Source organism: Anthonomus grandis, chromosome 4 (assembly GCF_022605725.1).
Source record: "Anthonomus grandis grandis chromosome 4, icAntGran1.3, whole genome shotgun sequence".
NCBI classification, from domain to species: domain Eukaryota; kingdom Metazoa; phylum Arthropoda; class Insecta; order Coleoptera; family Curculionidae; genus Anthonomus; species Anthonomus grandis.
In genome coordinates this window covers 30,129,883-30,148,730 of record NC_065549.1, presented here as the reverse complement: position 1 = coordinate 30,148,730, position 18,848 = coordinate 30,129,883, and the positions used below count along the sequence as shown (strand labels likewise).

The 18,848-nt window shown below is 35.4% G+C and overlaps 1 protein-coding gene across 2 annotated transcripts in view; it reads left to right on the top strand.

Annotated features, from left to right (window-relative positions):
* The window catches only part of LOC126735456 (armadillo-like helical domain-containing protein 3), an 82,296-nt gene that overhangs the window by 45,965 nt on the left and 17,483 nt on the right, over nt 1-18,848 (top strand). Inside the window, exon 8 of one of the 2 annotated variants that reach the window (XM_050439448.1) lies at nt 963-13,452. The exons of the other annotated variant lie outside the window; for it this stretch is intronic. Within the exon in view, the coding sequence (XP_050295405.1) occupies nt 963-1,095 (133 nt within the window). The 3' untranslated portion in view covers nt 1,096-13,452. The remainder of the gene's footprint in view (nt 1-962; nt 13,453-18,848) is intronic. 2 annotated transcript variants of the gene reach the window in all.

The following is an 18,848-nucleotide window of genomic DNA, read 5'->3' as shown; positions in this document are numbered from 1 at the left end:
TTATTGGTAAATACACAAGTGAATCTGATGACGCCTAGTATGGGCGAAACACTTGTAATTCTCTGACTTTAATTTAATAAATTTAAGACCTGTGACTTAGAGTTTATTTCATTACTATTTATTGTAAGCCGGTCCTTGAAAGCCTACTAATATGAAATCTTAATTCTGTTAATTTTAATTATTTTGACCGAACATAAACATCGGTGAGCATTTCTCAAGTGGAATTTGAAAATGCAAAAATTCAATTGGTGCCAATTCAACATAGTGGACCTAGATAATTTTTTACTCTATTTTTAAATTCTCGCTCATTTCTTATGCCCACCCTCAAAATGTCGTTATATAAGGATTGTATAAAACGCATGTAGCTCAATATAAAACGCAATCTCCATGTATATTATTTTAAACGCGACACCCTTTATATGAATAATATGATATAATTTTATTTTATGATAACTTTTTTTTTTTTTAATTACGGATATGTTAAGCGCATAAGAATTGTTCTTCTCCTTATTTATTTGGTATTCGTTATTAAACAACAATAAACCAAACTATATCCTAAATAATAATAATAATAAAGATTGGCCGTTAAAATAGTATAAAATTTCATTAGTTTGAGAAATTATCTACATCATATAGACAAAAACAAAGATCTTTTTTTACAAATTTTTAAATTATAATAAGTCAGCAATATATGATTTCATTGTAAATGTTTTTAATAAAGAATCGCAACAGTTTTGAAGTAAAAAACAGTTTCAGAATACTCTAATTTTTTTTTTCGATTTTTTTGCGAAGAAATAAATTCATGCGTACAACAGTATAAAAGTCGACTAAATAAAATAATAGAGCCATTCCGGCCAGTGTATATGGATTTTACTAGTTGCGTCACGATAAAAGGCAATATCGATAAACTTTCAATATATGATTTGTTGCTATTGTAAAGATTTAAATTGATTTTGTTTTAGGTATACTGAAAAACCTCACTACACAACATTTTTCACTGGAATGGTAAAAAGTATAGTAAGCGATACGAGAACTAATTTTAGTTGTTCTTTACTGAACTTTTCAAATATTGCCAGTGAATATCCCACTTTATAACAACAAGCGTTTGACAGTATGATTTTAAGAGACCAAAGTTAAGACAGATGATTCTTTAAGAACAAGTTTATGGTTGTTAGTGTCTTCTTGATTAATTTAACCTTACTTGAAGACTGATTTAAAATATAGGATTTTACGAGTTGACTGTTTATGAAATTTTAATAACAACTTTTTGTGAATTAAGTTTGTTATATTGTTAAGCAATATCAGTTGTGATAAAATGTGTTATCAATATTTAATTTGGCATATACTTAGATAAATAGTTAGTTCTCAGTCCGACTTTCTGTGAGATGATAAAGAATAGGTCCTGGTGTCAGTTTACATTTTCTATACGTTTTATGGATGTTTTTTGCATATCAAATATTTTATAACTTTATTCGTTTAAAAAGTACAATTTGATTGCAGACTTGACAGACTCAAGAGGTCTAGAAATTATAATAAAACATAGGCTTGCGTTGATTTGTGAGTTCCTAAATGAGTGAAAAATGAATTATAGATTAAAGGCAAACAATTTTCTTTCAATTTCTTTTCCAGTTAGATGAACAGTGTAACTAAGTAAAGTATTTTGGTCAAATGGTCAAACTATTAATATCTAAAAGTTAATTATATTAATGTTTTAATTTCCATTGTATTAGAAAACAAAGTAAGCCAAGAACTGTACCACATGAAAACGTTACTCATTTATTTTTTTCATGCAATGAAAAGAGTAATAAAGAGTAAACTCACAAGTACAGTGAAAGTCGCTTATAGCGACGGTGAAAGGACCACGAAAATTACGTCGCTATATCCGACCTTCGTTATATACGACCTGTTTTTTTTTCCTAGCATATTATTAAAAGATAGACTTTACGATAGCCAGAAGAAATAAAATTCGCTATCCAATTTGTTTAAAACAATTTATTAACCACTAATTTACAAATTCACAACATTTAACAGATACATATGTATGTATGTAGTACCTACACCTTCTCCAGTTTTGAGACTTGAAATAATCTGTGATTTTACTCTGTTTCTTTGTTCGAGTATCATAATAGATGAATTCAATTTTTTTCTCTAAATTATTAACATGGTTTTCGTCCGATGAATAGTTATACAAAACAAACTTTTTGATAGTATTAGTGGCTTGAAGAGCTTCTGCTGCAGATGGAGGTTGAAATTCTTCCCCTTCTGAACCCTCACCTTCGCTTTCCTCTTTGTCCTGAGAGAAGGATAAGATGTCGTCTACAATTTGTTCTTCACTTAGATTGTCGCATACTTCCAAACTATTTTCTGCATGTAAGAACTCGGTCCATTGATCATCTGACAATGCAGCAGACTTTTTTATTACAGCCAGCGGAACCTCATCTTCCTCTTCAAAATTAACATTAATTAATTTAACCAGTGGAATGTCATATTCTTCATCAAAGCTATCATTTCTAACATCCTCACTTTCTACGAAGCCTCCATGTCTAAAACAGTTGGCAATTGTTTTTGATGAAACTCTATCCCATGCTTTAGCGATCATTGATACTGCATCTAAAAGGTTAATACAACACTCTTTGCCTTATTCAGCATTTTCTATGATTTTCATTAAGTGAAACTTTTTAAAATGCACTTTTAATGATCGAATAATCCCTTGGTCGCTGGCTGCAGAACAGAGGTGGTGTTTGCTGGCAAAAACTCGAGTTTTATGTTTTTTAAATTATCAACTTTCGGATGAGCGGGACAGTTGTCTACTAAAAGTAAAATTTTTTTCTTGGTCTTCACCAACTTTGCATCCCATTGACGAAGAATACTGACAAATAAATCAGAAGTCATCCAGGCCTTTTTGTTGGACTTGTACACGACAGGTAATGACTTGTGTACAATGTTTGAAACATCGTGGATTTCTCGACTTGCCGATCACAATAAGTTTAGGTTTATCCGATCCTGTCATATTGGTAGCAACTAAGACTGTAATTCGTTCCTTTGATAATTTTCCGCCGGTACAAGTTTCACCCTCGAATTTTAATGTCTTATCTGGGGTCAGTTTATAAAAAAGTCCTGTCTCGTCGGCATTATATATTTCGTTATACTTATATCCTTTTCGTATTTCAGGCCAGACAGTTGTTAACCAGTTTTCACGTACTCCTTGAGGCACATTATTTTCCCAAACACTATTTTATGTCTTTGACGAAAACGCTTAATCCAACTTTCAGAACATTTAAAGTCCACTTTACCCATAATTCTTCCAAAATCATTTGCTTTTGCCTGTAATATTGGACCGCTTATGGGAGTTCCATGACTTTTGAACCACTTGAGTAAGGCTTGATCGATATCTGGGTGTTGAAATAACTTGAGTTTTTTCTTGCCTAATAAATTTTCGTTGAACGCTTCTTTAATTTTATCCTTGTTCTTCAAAATTGTGGATACACTTGAGTGAGATAAATCAAATTCAGTAGCTACAGTAGCATTACTTTCACCAGATTCAAGTCTTGCGATAATAAGACCTTTTTCTTCAATTGAAAGAACTTTTCTTTTCTTTGACACCGAAGCCATTTTACAATGTGTGTAATCACAAAAACACAATCAAAGCACATACGAAGGTAAAACAACAATAAAAAGCAACATCAACCCTTTGTAGGAACTGTTAAACCACGCTGGACTGGAATAAACTACGCACAATACGTTTTCGTCTATCATGCAGATTTTCAGAAATAGGGTATTCCTCGAAAACAACTCCTGTATTTCACCGCGGCGAGTCGTTGCTCGTCGGTTGTCGCAGCAACCGGTCTAAAAAATCCAAAGTTAGCGAAATGAAGTCGTTAAAAGCGACTTCGTCACTATAACCGACGACGCTATAGTCGGACTTTTTCACTATTGAAAATAAGAAATCCAACCAAGATACGGGCGTTTGGTCGTTATATGCGCCATTTCGTTATAAGCGACGTCGTTATTGGCGACTTTCATGTAATCACTTTTTAGTTACTTTAGACATAATTTAGAAATGTAGTACTCAGTTCCATAAAAAGTGACGCACTTGATATTTAACTTTACTAGGAAAATAATAGGTCTATTTTTATTTATTATATCATTTGTCTTAAAAAAAAATTAAAGAGGTGGAATTTTTTTCAAAGCCTCCTTGATGGTGGTGGAGAATTCGAACCATTTTTTCTTAATTTATGACTCACCTTGTGTATTAATTGAAGAATGGTATATAATTGCTTATAGCTTATATGAAAGAGTCTTCTTTTGCGAGCATTTTGTTTTTCTATTAATTACCAATAAGTTAAAAAAATATATATTAATTGATAAATTGGAATTATTAACTGTAGGATAGTTTAAGATATATTTTTATTATAATATAATTATAAAAAAGAGTAATGAATTTTAAAATTTGTACATTTAACTTGGGTTATCAGGTTTGCCTACATATTTTTTGTATACATTTATAATGAATTAGTAATTAGTGACTAAATCTCATCAATATCATTTTTACTATTAGTACTGGTACTGTCAATTTCACTCTCAACGTTAGTATCACTATCTTCACTGTTAACTGATATTATTATGGGTTCAACTTGTTCCATTATATAATCCGTATGCCAGTACTGTTCCTCACTGTTCCTTACATGTTGGCAGAACACTGATTAAATTGCTTCGTTTAGGAGCTCTCTTAATTTTAGAATGCCAAAGTCCCCAGATACGTTTCGCCTTCTAATATAATTGTTAATTTGGGCTCACGCCATTTCTATGGGGTTTAACTCGCACATGTATGGTGGTGTTTTTAAAACTATATGCCCATGTTGCTTTATTATATTGTCAATGACGTAATTTAAAATAACTCAAATTTTCTGGCTGTTGTATCATGTGTTATTCCTATGTAAAAAAACGTAATTATAAACTATTTTCTTTTAAACGTTTAACAAATTATTTACTTTGAGACTCCAAAATTTCTGAACTTTGTCAACATTTGTCCACAGTAAGATCATTATCTACCCATGCCTCATCTATATAAATAATACAGGTTCCGGCAAAATGATCTCCCACATTTTGATTTTTAATAAAAACGCCAATGTAAATGCTATTTATATTTGATTTTTATTAACTAAAAATATATGGTATGCCATTTTGTTTTTATTAAGTTTTGAAAATTACACAGACTCCAAGTGGCGACCATTTCTTTCGACACACATTCGAAGCTGATTTCTGAAAGTTACCATTACTCAAGCAGTAATTTGAGGCGATATTCCTGTAATTTCTTGGCGTATTGCTGCTCTTTCAGGTAGCCCCAAAGGAAAAAGTCACATGGGGCAAGATTGGGTGAACGCGCAGGCCACCCAACGTCTCCACGTAACGAGATTACGCGTTCTGGAAACATTTCCCTTAACAGGTCCATTGTCCTTCTTCCCGTATGAGCTGTAGCCCCATCCTGTTGAAACCACACATCCGGATGTTCAAGTTCCCTAAGTTTTGGTGCCAAAAAAGTACGTAGCATGTTGACATATCGATCAGCAGTTACGGTAACCGTTACCCCTCCTTCTCCCCAAAAAAATAGGGACCCCAAACACCAAAAGAACCAACAGCACACCAAACGGTAACACGTTGGCTGTGAAGTGGCCTTTCTTGTGGATTTTTTGGTGCCCAGTAGCGAAAATTGTGCTTGTTCACACAGCCAGACAAATGGAAATGAGCCTCGTCACTCGTTATTAAAAGCGCATTTTGTGGGACGTTTTGAAGAATATCATTGGAACATTCTCAGCGATTTTCCCAGTCCCGTTCACTGTTCATGTACGATTATCATGTACATCATTCAAGTTCTTGTACGATCCTCATTTTGTATGGGTGGAACTTCAGATCGGTGTGCAAAATTCTTCTCACAGAACGATCTGACAAACGCAAAGCAGAGGCATGTTTAATAGCTGAACGTCTAGGAGATCGTTCAACTGCTTCTCTTACAGCTGCAATGTTTTCAGGTGTCCCAACACTTCTGGGTCTACCAGTTTTTAATTTTTAAGATTTTCTTTTTAAGGCTGAACCTGTAGCTCTAAAATATGAAACCCACAACAGTATTGTTTTGCGATCTGGAACTGGATCATGTCTACCAAGCGCGAAGTGAGTACGAAAATTTATTCGTGTCGTAATCACAGATTCGTTACTTTTGAAAAATGTTTCGATGACGAAGGCACGATGCTCGCCCGTCCAGTTCATGGCGACAACAGAAATGGCAAGGCGCGCGCAGCCACCCGACTACGCTAAGCTGGCTCCCTCTTTAGTGATTCGGGCTCAGTGGCGGCGCAAAATGTGGGAGATCATTTTGCCGGACCCTGTATATCGATTTTCTCCCGATATCGTCTAATGCTTTAGTGTAAAATATGAGGTTTTTCTATTAAAAATGTTCACACTGATTTTGACACTTATGCCAGAAAAATCCATTAGGCATAAGCAATTTTATAAGAGTTTCTCTAGAATGTGGAAATTCATATCCATCAACTTGCAGCTGAATTAAAATTTTTGTTGGGCCTTGTTCTATTTCACTGTAAAATTTTTGCACCATACGCTTATATACATGGCAGTTCTCCTCAAGTTTTGCTTTTTTGCTTCAGTGGTAGCTTAAAGGCATTCGAAGTTGCTTCTTCATCGAGCACATTAATATTCAGTTCACGCGCTTGGGGAGCAAGTATCTTTTTTTTAAAGAGGTGTTCATTTTAAAATAACACAAGAAAATATCAACTCAAAAACTCTCTGATCTTATTTGACGACACTGTTGCCGCTAGTTACGTAAACATGCCGCCCGCGTTGAAAAGTTTTAACTTTTCAAAACTAATAGTCTTTACATGACACTTTTTTTTTACACAAATTCGATGAATCCAATGACTGTTTATGCGGTATCAATCGGAAGTACACATATTTTTAAAACTGACCTTTATAATATAATATAAATAGAATAGTATTTCCAGTTAATAATACAGAATAGTTATATTATTATAAATAGAATAATATTTCCATTGGGTACTGAACTGACAACACGAACTACCTGATCCGCACCTGGATGGAGCTCTACGATCCATGCACCATTTTAATGGAGGTTGGTTTTCTTCTACTAATACTACTAAAGATCCAAGCTTCAGGTTGTCGTGGATACGCTTCCGTTTGCCGCGGGTTTGAAGACTGCTCAGGTATTCCTTTGACCAATGATTCCAAAACTGTTGATGCAACTGCTGCAATCTTTGATATAGTGATAAACGTGATGATTTAATTTCCAAAAAATCAGCTTTTGGGCTGCTATAAAGAGACTCGCCTATTAGGAAATAGGATGGGGTTAAAGTAATCTTTTACGTCGTTAGAAAGAGGTGTTAAAGGCCTGGAATTAAGGCACGCTTCGATTTGTACTAGCAACGTGTACATATTTGAAAAATCCAAAGAAGTTTCACCGAGTACGCGTTTTAAGAGAGATATTTTGTACTTTTTACAGCTGCTCCCCATAAACCTCCCATATGCGCGGAGCGAGCCGGAATAAAATGCCAGTTGATCTGATCATTAGCCAAAATTAGCCACATTAGCGTTTAGTAAGTTGTATAACTCGAGAAAATAGTTGTTTGCATCTACAAAATTTAATCCGTTGTCGGAATATAAATTGGTAGGCTTGCCTCGTTGGGCGCAAAATCGTTTTAAAGCATTTAAAAACCCGTCAGTGGTTAAATCTGGAACCAACTCAATATGAACGGCATGCGTGACAAAACACACGAATAAACAAATATACGTTTTAATAACTTTACTTTGGCGTAAGCTCCGTTCTTGATTGTAATTGAACCTGCGTAGTCCACACCAGAATTTGAAAAGGGACGATTTGAAGTTACCCGTGAACCTAGTTTAAAAATTTTGTTGGTTTTGGATTTACGCGGAAACATAGAAAGTTGCCTATTACCGGATACTTTTTTCTTTTAATTAACAAAAACTACCTACATACCACATAAATTAATTGCATGTTAAAAACGGTTAGGATGATATATGTTATTTCATTATGTGACACGAAATAGCTCTAACTGGCTCTAACTTTCACAAAAGTAAAAAAAAAACATAACAGTGCATAAATTATTATTTTGAAATTGGGTTCCTTATATCGTATAGTAGGTGTACCTAATATCGCCTTAAACGTTTAAAATAAAAAGCATAGGTATTTGTTTAGATTTTTATTAATATTAAATTGAAAATACGTTCAAAAACTTTATGAAAAACCTTAAAGTTAATCTAAGCACATCTCACAAATAAACCATAGATTTTTGTCAGTTCCTGCACATTCTTCATTGCACCAACGAAAGCATTGATAGCATCTGATCCACTTTTCCCCTGCTCTGTCCTCTGAATAAAGATTAATAGCAATACAGACACTCGGCGGCTTCGGCATCTCTGTCCATATCATCACTGTCTACTAACTGCAATTTTAATATCAGTGTCATCATCACTGGATGAGGTGAGAGGTTTTTTAGCTTTTCCCTTCCCTTTACCATTTTTTTTTGGTTTAGCTTTTGTGCTTCTGTTTTGACCCTTAAGTGCAGTGTTAATCGGAACTGTTTTTAATTTTCTTTTGTTTAAAGCTTCTTCCAGTTCTGATTTGTAAGGCGATCCAGTTATTAACGCAGTAGTGCCACGTCTTCCTCGCTTATTCGTAGATCCGGACGTGTACGAGCAACTAGGCATAGGGCTGATATTTGTCGGTTTCACCGACTTTCTGTTTGTAGAAGGAGTGGTCAAGCTATTTATTAAGGGTTTTGTGGGGATAGCATCAGGTGTTTTAATCCTGTCCCTCATAGAAGATAGAGGTATTTCATCTTCGCTTTCTATTTCCTCCGATTCTGGCCTGTTCTCATCAAGTTGTTGGGGTGGTGGCGGGGTTCTTTCACGTTGGGAATGAATAGCAAAATCATCGTCTCGGAATACATGCCTGTTGAGCGGAAAAATTCCACATTTTCTAAAACCATTTACGGCCACTTCAACGCTTGCAGCACGTAGGTATGCTCTCCCTAGCAGCTTAGACGACCTGATAGTGAGTTACCACCCTTCCTGGGTTATTTTTGAGCCATGACTCAATCTCCAATGCATAATATGTTTTAAATGGAGACATAAAAGCTACGTCCAGGGGTTGTATTTTATGTGTCGAATGAGGAGGTAGACATAAAATATGCACATAGTTTTCCCTTGCTAAATCAATTAAAGGGATGTTGCGCGTATGAGAGTAGTGCCCGTCTAATATTAAAACCACTGGATCGCCCTTTGCTGGTTTAACATGCTTTATAAAATGTGTTAACCAAGCTGTAAACAGATCATGCTGAATCCAATCGGAAGGATGACATCTGGCGATCGTTCATGGCGGTGCTCCATTTAGAAGTTCATGCTTCATATTTTTTCTAGGAAATACTAGCATAGGTGGCACATATATTCCGGTAGCGCTCATACAAGTCACTACAGTAACAAGAGCTCCCCTTTCGGATGTCGTCAAGGCCCCAACTTGCCTTTTACCTCGTAAGCCGAGATCCCTTGAATGTTTGTGTTGAACAGTTGTAATGCCTGTTTCATCTACATTAAATAATCTGGCTGGATTCAATTTGATTTCTGCTAAGGCTGGCTCTAACAGATCAAAAAAAGCCGCGCAATTTTCTCGAGTAAACCCTTTTATGCGAGCTGCAGATACACCCTGTGGCTTTCTAAAACTCAGTTCAGGATGTCTCTTTAAAAACCCTTTTTGGCACTTTTTTCCTGCACTTGATTTCGTCATAGAAAAGGGGTGTTGTAGCCCGTTCTGGATAGCTAGCTGAAACGCTAGCCTTCAAATATCGGAAGCTCTTAGTCCATAAAACCGTTTCTCCATATCTAAACAATATGTAACTAACAGATTTTCAATTTCGTTGCTTACCGCAGGTCTTCCTAATTTCGTAGCTGTTAATACTTCTATTGGCTTGTCTGATTTTACGTAATCAACAAGGGTACTTCTTGGAACTTTATATATTTTTGACGCTTTTAAATACCCCATTTCTTTGCTTCTAACAGCATTTACCGCAAGCTCCATGGCTCTTGCATCCCATGTTTTACTACCTTTCTCTTGTTTTCCGTTCATCTAGAAAAAAAAAGCAAAAAACCTTAATCAAGGTTAAAAGCATAATAATATGGTATATGAAACTTATTCTCATTTATTATTTAAAAAAAGAGAGTAAAACGCAAGTATCTATGACAGAAAATCAGTTGATTCATTTAAAAGCAGCTCCAGAAAACTGGTTCAAAATATCGGATACTATACGATATTAGGAAACCAAAAGTATCCGATATTACGGTACATAACCTCACTAAATTTACCGTTTTTTTTTACATTTAAAAAATAGTTCACAGAAGCAATTTATACATTAAAAGGTATCATCTGCAATCTACTTAATGATATGGTATGTAACAAACAAATAATTTAACCTACCTTTTCCAGAAATAACGCCAAAAATTATACACTGTTAAAATCTATGCACATCGAAAACCGTTACAGTAGCAAAATGACGTTTTATAAACAATGATAGGATTCTGTAATTCTTGTAGGAAATGATCTGCGTAATAGTTCTCTTGATTACTATGGAAGTTACGAGATAGCGCTGTGCTATTACAGATTTAGAGTAATGTCCGATATTAGGAACCTATGCAGTATTAGGCTACTTTCCTCTACTATACAGGAATTGATAACTCTTTTCATTACGTTTGTTCCTTTTTTAGATAAGCATCTAAAACAATTAAATCTGTTAATCTGTGTTTATAGGGCAAAATTATTTGATGTTTTTGGTTAAAATCTAATTTTGAATTTGTAAGTCTACCACCTACTCGTAAAATTTGATCTGAATCCAAAAAAAGATTTAAGCTTAAAATGGCACTATCGTGACTAAGAGCTCTTGAGCTTTCGAGATCTTGAATTTCTTTTTAAATACTTCATATTCAGTATTAAAAGAAAAGATGCTTGATTTAGCGCATTTACCGTTAAGCTATTAGTAGTAGCTTCGATTTCATTTAAAGTTCGATTTTTAAAACGACAAATATATGCTACTAACTTAATTAATACAGGCGCCATACGCCTTTTCGGAAATATCAAAAAATCCGAATAATTCTACGAACTTTGTTCCAGGCAACAAAACGTGACGATTTATTTTAATCTCATTTAAAGATTCAATTTCTTCCATGAATTCTAAAAAACGTTGTTGTAAATTTAATGGAATTTCTTGATCTCAATCTTGTAGTTTCCATAGCTCTTGCATAAGCAACTTTGCAGTAATAATAGCTGGACCAATCAGGCCTAGCGGATCGAAAAACAAAACAGACAAAACTGTTCGTTTGGTAATTTTGTTGTCGATATTCACAGAAACTTTGTATTTATCCTCATTTGGATCCCATAGTATTCCTAGAGTTTTTAATTCCCTTTGATCGCGATTTAAAATTAATTTATCATCTTGAAAGCTACTATTTTTCAAAATGTGATCTAGATTTAACTTTTCATTTGATGACCATTTTCTAAGTTCAAATTTACTCTGGAAGAAAATATCTGTTAATTCTTGATATACTTCGAGCGCTTCGGACACTGTGTCTACGTTTGTTAGAAAATCATCCATAAAAAATGAATTTTTTAATAACGTCGCAGTTCTAGGATACTTTAACTCATTTCTTAAGGCTAACTTAAGACTAATTACTAACTTTAAGCAACGAGTAGCTTGAAAAGGAGCGCTGGCAGTTCCATAAGTTACAGTATTTAACTGATACACCTTTATTTTTTCCTCTCGATTTTCGCGTTATAAAATTTGTTGAAAGGATCGTTGATCATTAGTATACATCTAAACATCATTTTTATATTCGCACTTAGTATATATCTTCGCAATCTTACCCGTAACAGTATTGAAAAAAGATCTGATTGGATTGTAGGATCTACTAGAATGAAATCGTTGAAAGAAACGTTAGTACTTGACTTAGCACTTGCGTCAAAAACTACTCGACATTTTGTGGTGACTGAATCTCTTAAGACGGCCGTGTGAGGTAAAAAATATGAAGTTTCGTTTGGAGAATTGTCATTTTCTAAAAGATTTGTAAATTTCATGTGGCCCAAATCCTCGTATTTGATCGGTTTGTTTGTTCTCCAACTCGCGTTTCGTTTGATCATCCAACTTTTGAAGAATTATTGGTATTAGTAATAAATCCCACTGATCAACGGGTAATTTTTAGCTTTTGTAGTGCTGTTAAATAGTTATGTAATACATCTAATAATTCCTTAAGCTGGAGAGCTGATTCGCTAGGAATTTGGGGTAAATTAAATAATAAATTATTTATATGGTGATTGATAATAGCTCTTTTATGGCATACCTTTTTTGGAGTAAATCTAATGCGATTGAGTAATTTATTGACTTTACCTCCAATGAGCCAATAAGTTTTAGAGCATCGTCTAACATATTTTTCAAGATTAGAACATATTTTTAAGTATAAATATTTAACGTCACGCGTATGTTGCAACTCTGTATGCATACGCGTATGTCAACTTCATCATTCAGAGATAAATCCACCTCGGAAGTGGTTGCTTTTGTTTTTCTTCCCATCGTTAAACTTAATCAGATAACCTATCGTGGTAAACCTTTTTTTGCAACGAAAAATAAGTAAAATTGATACAGTTATGCGTTGTGCATCGTGAACATTGATAATATAAAAGTACGATATTTTTTGTTAAGCACGGCAATACTGTGCTGATTTTAATTCTTATTCGTGCCCTGAGGCTACGCGATTCGAGATGTGGCTCCGGCTATGATGTCATAGGTACGATCCCTGAAACGAGACTACCATCGATATGAGAGACAAATAGGCGGTATACGAGACTACGCAAATAATTTTATACGAAATAAATACTATTCTGGTACTAATGGAATAACGTCAAACTTAAATAATAAACGTGACGATACACAAATGCCCTTTCGAGTTTTTAAAATAATGTAAACGTGTAATAACAAAAAACATATTCAATTCGATTCGAGATTCAAAATATAAATATTTCTTACTACGTTTATGTAATTAGGACGTGGTAAACGGGATGATTTTTAAGGTTCAAAATATTGGATATGTTTCGGGAAATACGGGAAATAGAACGAGCTCACCTGCACCTCGAGTTTCGGGTTTTGTTACTGCGGCCACTATACTGCTTTCCAATGTCGTTTTCTGGTTTTTATCCGGTTCGATCGGACCAAGACTTTATGTTGATTTGTTTTGCCGAAGGACCACCCATTTAGGGAAAAAACTGTGTTGTTAATTTGTTAAAATAAAATTAACATTTATTTATCTAGGTCACCGAACAATAACAAGTCTTGTTATTGTTCGGTGTCTAGGTATAGATAAGTACAGGTGTTTGAAATAAAAGCGACTCAAATTTATCTTAATCGGATTTTTATTTCGTTAAAAACACAGACTGTACATCACTGGTTCAATTAACATTTATCACGGTATTAAAACACATAAAATGGTAAATTCTGCCGATATAAAATATCGTTACAATCCACGACGGCCACGGACTTAAACTTATGTCATCGTAACGAATACTAATCGACAACCAAAACTTAACTAAATTACCAAATACGTACAAAATATTATTTTTCAAGCCGGGAAGAAGATACTCGGAAAACCGTCTGGCTCTTTTCGCAAGAAGAAGGAGTTTTCGTACGGTCAAAAATGTATTAAACTTTAATATTATTTAAAGTAGCGAATTTTCTTAACATCCCCCCCGCCTTGAAAGAATCCAGACTTTCAACAAACCACAAAATACTTGTAAGATAATAAACCCTAACACCTAACATATCTTACTTTCTTCTTACATAAAACAGTTACAACCACGACTATGTTGACATATACTAACATAGTCTCAAAACAACTGTAAACCTAACTAAACGTAATTAAATTAAAATTAACACATTACACAAACAACACGCACCCGTTATTTAATATCTGATTCGATTGGAAGCGGACACAACTTAGAAAAAGAACGAGTAACTTCACCACGTAAAGTTTTAAGAGTTGCAACACGACTGGTTCCATCGACACCTGGATAAAGCCGTAATACTCGTCCCATTCGCGAATCCAAAGGTGGAATATTGTCCTCCTTGATCAAAACCAAGTCACCCTCCTTTAACTTGTCCTTACTGTGCTTCCACTTGACACGATTTTGAAGTTCAGCCACATATTCCTTACACCACCTAGACCAAAAGCTCTGCTGCATTTGTTGCAGCTTTTCAAAACGCGCTAACCTGTTTTCACTAACACTAAGTAAGTTCTTATCAGGTACCGAGGTAAGCCGCCTACCTATTAAAAAATGCGCAGGGGTAATTACATCCAGATCGCGAGGATCGGATGACATCGGAGTTAAAGGACGTGAATTGACAATGGCCTCTATTTGACACAAAATCGTTGTAAAGTCTTCATAACTTAAATTATGATTGCCAACCACCCTTTTTAAATGATATTTGACAGTTTTGACGCCTGCCTCCCAAAGGCCTCCAAAATGAGGCGAGTAGGCAGGAATGAAATGCCATTCTATACCCTCATCTTTGACCAACCCTTCCAATTTGGATTGATTATCCTCTAAAAAATGACCAAATTCTTTTAATTTTGAAGAGGCTCCCAAAAAGTTTTTACCATTGTCAGAGTGAATTTCACTTGGTTTTCCCCTACGCGAGACAAACCTTCTAAGTGTGGCTATAAAAGCCTCTGTTGACAAACTTGTGACAACTTCTAAGTGTATGGCACGTGTCGTGAAACACACAAATACACATATATAACCCTTATATAATCTATTACCACGACCTTGTGCAATCTTGAGATTAAACGGCCCCGCAAAGTCCACACCTGTAATATTAAAAGGAGGCTGCATCGTTAAACGTGATTTTGGAAGATTGCCCATTTGAATCCCAAGAGATAACGGCTTAACTCGCGCACATGCCACACACTCGTAAATTATTTTCTTTACTAAATTTCTCCCCCCAATAGGCCAATACCTTTCTCTTATGGAGCTCAATACCATCTGAGGACCAGCATGTAGCAATATTTTATGTTCGTGCCTCACAATTAGCCTGGATAAAATATGTTTACTACTTAATAGGGCAGGAAACTTCTTGTCATACTCAAAACCTGACAACCTCAACCTACCACCGACTCTCAAAATACCATCTTTGTCAAGAAAAGTATTTAACCCTGACAATTTACCTTTTTTTATGAATTTACCTTTCCTTAGAACAGCCAACTCTTTAGAAAAACTTTCACCTTGAGCAATTTTCACTAATTCCCTCTCAGAATTTCTCAATTCGTCCACAGATAATTCTCCAAAACGACGCGATTTCCCAAGTTTATTGCTCCTACAGTTATCCACAAATCTTTTACACCAAGCAAAAATCCTCTTTAATTTATAAAAATCTGAAACCTTATTAAGTAGCTCAAAGGGAATATTCTCAACACAAACATGAGCCTGGATCTTTTTTCTGGTTTCTGGAAGTTTATCCAAACTCACAATTTCTACATTTTTAACAAAATATTCCAACTGTCCCAACCAATCAGGACCATTAAACCACATCTTGTTGTTTTTTAACTTAGATGGAAAGACACCCCTGGACACCAGATCAGCTGGGTTATCTTCAGATTTTACATATCGCCATTTGTCACAATCTACCAAAGTTTGTATCTGAGCCACTCGATTTGATACGAACTGATTAAACTGATTTGCCGGCGACCTAATCCAACTTAACACTACAGTTGAATCACACCATAAAATCATTTCATCGAAATGTAGCACCTTTGATTCTAAAACCTCCTGAACCAGTTTTGAGAGTAATAATGCAGCTGACAGTTCCAATTTTGGTATAGTTAAAGCCTTTATTGGTGCCACTCTACTTTTAGCACATAGTAATTTAACCTGCAAACAACCTAAACTGTCAACGGTTCTGATACAAACGCAAGCCCCAAATGCATTTTGACTTGCATCAGAAAACCCATGTAATTCCATCCTTTTTGGATTTTCACATGACACAAATCTGGGAATTAAAAGACTATTAAATTCCAACATTTCACTTTTAAACCTTAACCACTCATTCCTTAACTCTATTGGAATTTCATCATCCCACGACAATTTAAGCAACCACAGTTTCTGTAAGATGATTTTAGGAATTATGATACTGGCACTTAGCAAACCCAACGGGTCAAATATCTGAGCGATGTCAGAGAGTATTTTTTTTTTACTTATCACATAATAATTATTCAACGAAGATCCAATTTTATACGTAAAAACGTCCAAAGAACAGTTCCAAAATAATCCTAATGTTTTGGTTTTTTCACCTTCACCTAGATTCAACACAACATTATGCCCTTCTATATCTGGATTATCTGGACCCATCTGACTCAAAAAAACCTTGTTATTGGAGCAAAACTTTCTTAACTCGAAACCTGCTGATATTAAAATACTAGAAGTCTCTTTACACACCTCTAATGCCTCTTCTAGAGATGACGAACCGGAAATGAGATCATCCACGTAAAAATCAGCGTTAATCATTCTAGAAGCATTCGGATGACTTGCCTGGTAGTCCAACGCAAGCTGCTTTAGACACCTGACGGCTAAAAAAGGGCTAGATGTTAAACCAAAAACCACCGTGTTTAAATCATAGATCTCGACCTCTTCAGATGGATCATTTCGCCACAACACCCTTTGTAATGACCTCTGATCATCCCTCAACCAAATCTGTCTGTACATTTTCGCAATATCTGCGCAAAATGCCACCTTGTTTTGCCTAAATCGTAACAGAATCGACAACAAATTATCCTGTATTTTAGGTCCAACGTATTGTAAGTCATTAATGGAGACGCCACTGCTTGACTGTGCCGACCCATCATACACAACTCTTAATTTTGTTGTAGAGCTGTCCTCTTTAATCACTCCATGATGTGGAAGAAAGAAAGACACCTCATCCTCCTGAAAATCACTAGTCTTAGTCATGTGGCCCACTCTTTCATATTCGGCCATATATTCGCCATATTGCTTACGCAACGACTCACTTTTTTGAAACCTTCTTTCTAAGGAAAATAATCTTTGCAAAGCCATTTGTTTTGAATCTCCAAGTTTATCTACAGAATCTTTCAAAGGAATAGTCACCACAAATCGACCATCCTCACCACGAGAAGTTGTAGAAACAAACAAATTTTCACACATTACCTCCTCAGAAGACAAATTCTCATTTTTTGTCATTCCTGGCTCCTCCCATTGCCAAAACTTTTGCAACTGATTTTGCACATCCAAATCCATTGCAAAATTACAAATAGTTTTAGAATTTTTCCCACCAGATATATTATTTTGGAACTCTCCAGAAATAATCCAACCCAAACATGTATTTTGGAGGCATGGCATACCATTGCCCAACGATATTTGCCCATCTCGCACGAGTTTCCAAAAAAATCCAGCCCCAATCAGCATATCAACCTCTTCTGGGATATGGAAGCCTGGATTTGCCAGCTGAATATTTCCAGGGATATTCAGTGCCTTTAAATTGACCTCATAAAGTGGAAGTTCCTCACTTATTCTCGGAATTATTAAACATGAGATTGAAGCCTTAAAGTTACCCAAACTAGACAAAAATTCAACTTCACACCTTTTTTTTACATTCCATGCGCTTTGACTAATCCCTACCACAGAAACGTCGACTGGTTTACTCTGCAACCCTAACCTATTATACATCTTTTCAGTCAGAAAGTTGCTCATCGAACCCGAATCCAATAAAGCCCTGCATTCATGTAGTTCACCATAGACATCCTTAACCTTGACCACCGCTGTTGAGAGCAAAACCTGTTGGCCGCGATACCCACAATTTTTACCGCTACTCGTAGACATAGTGATAGTGGTCTGCTCTGTACCTCCACTCGTAGTACTAACAACAACTTCCCGGCCCTTATTTACCTGAGCACTACTCCCCTCTAAGGAGGCTCTAGAGTAGTGTAATAATGTATGATGATCCATACTACATTTTGCACACTTAGGTGCAGTACACTTCATACTAAAATGATTAGAGGAAAAGCAGCACATACAAAGCCTATTTCTTTTTACAATACTAACTCGAATTGGAACAGGGAAATTCAAAAACCTTTTGCAATTTACCAGTTCGTGAAGGTCTTTACACACTGGACACTTCTTACCAACGCTTAAAAATGCCTTTTGTTCCTTGGGTTTACGCCAGTTACCTGAAACTTGTTCTTTCTCTACCTTGGGACTCCTAGAATGTTCTAGAGTTTCCAACAGATCAGCCCTACCTTTAATAAACTCTTTAAAATCTGACAACAAAGGAGTTTCATTTTTAACCTTAAGACTCTCCCACTCTTTTAAACTAATACGATCTAACTTAGATGCTAAATGATGAATTATTAAATCATCCCAAGATTGCACCGGTCTACCCAAATTTTCTAATGCCCGCAAATGTTTCGACACCGTATCACACAAGTTTCTCAAGCCCTCAGAAGACTCATGTCGCAAAGGAGAAACCTCAAAAATTCCCCAAATGTGGTTTTGGATAAGTATTCTTTTATTATTAAATCTTTTACATAATGACTCCCACGCTATGTTGTAATTTACGGCGCTAAACTCAATAGATTCGATTACTTGCTTAGCAGACCCCAATAACTGCGCCCTCAAATAATGAAATTTCTGTACTTCACTTATACCCTGATTTTTATGGATCAAACTCTCAAATGTGTCTTTAAATTCCAGCCATTTATTA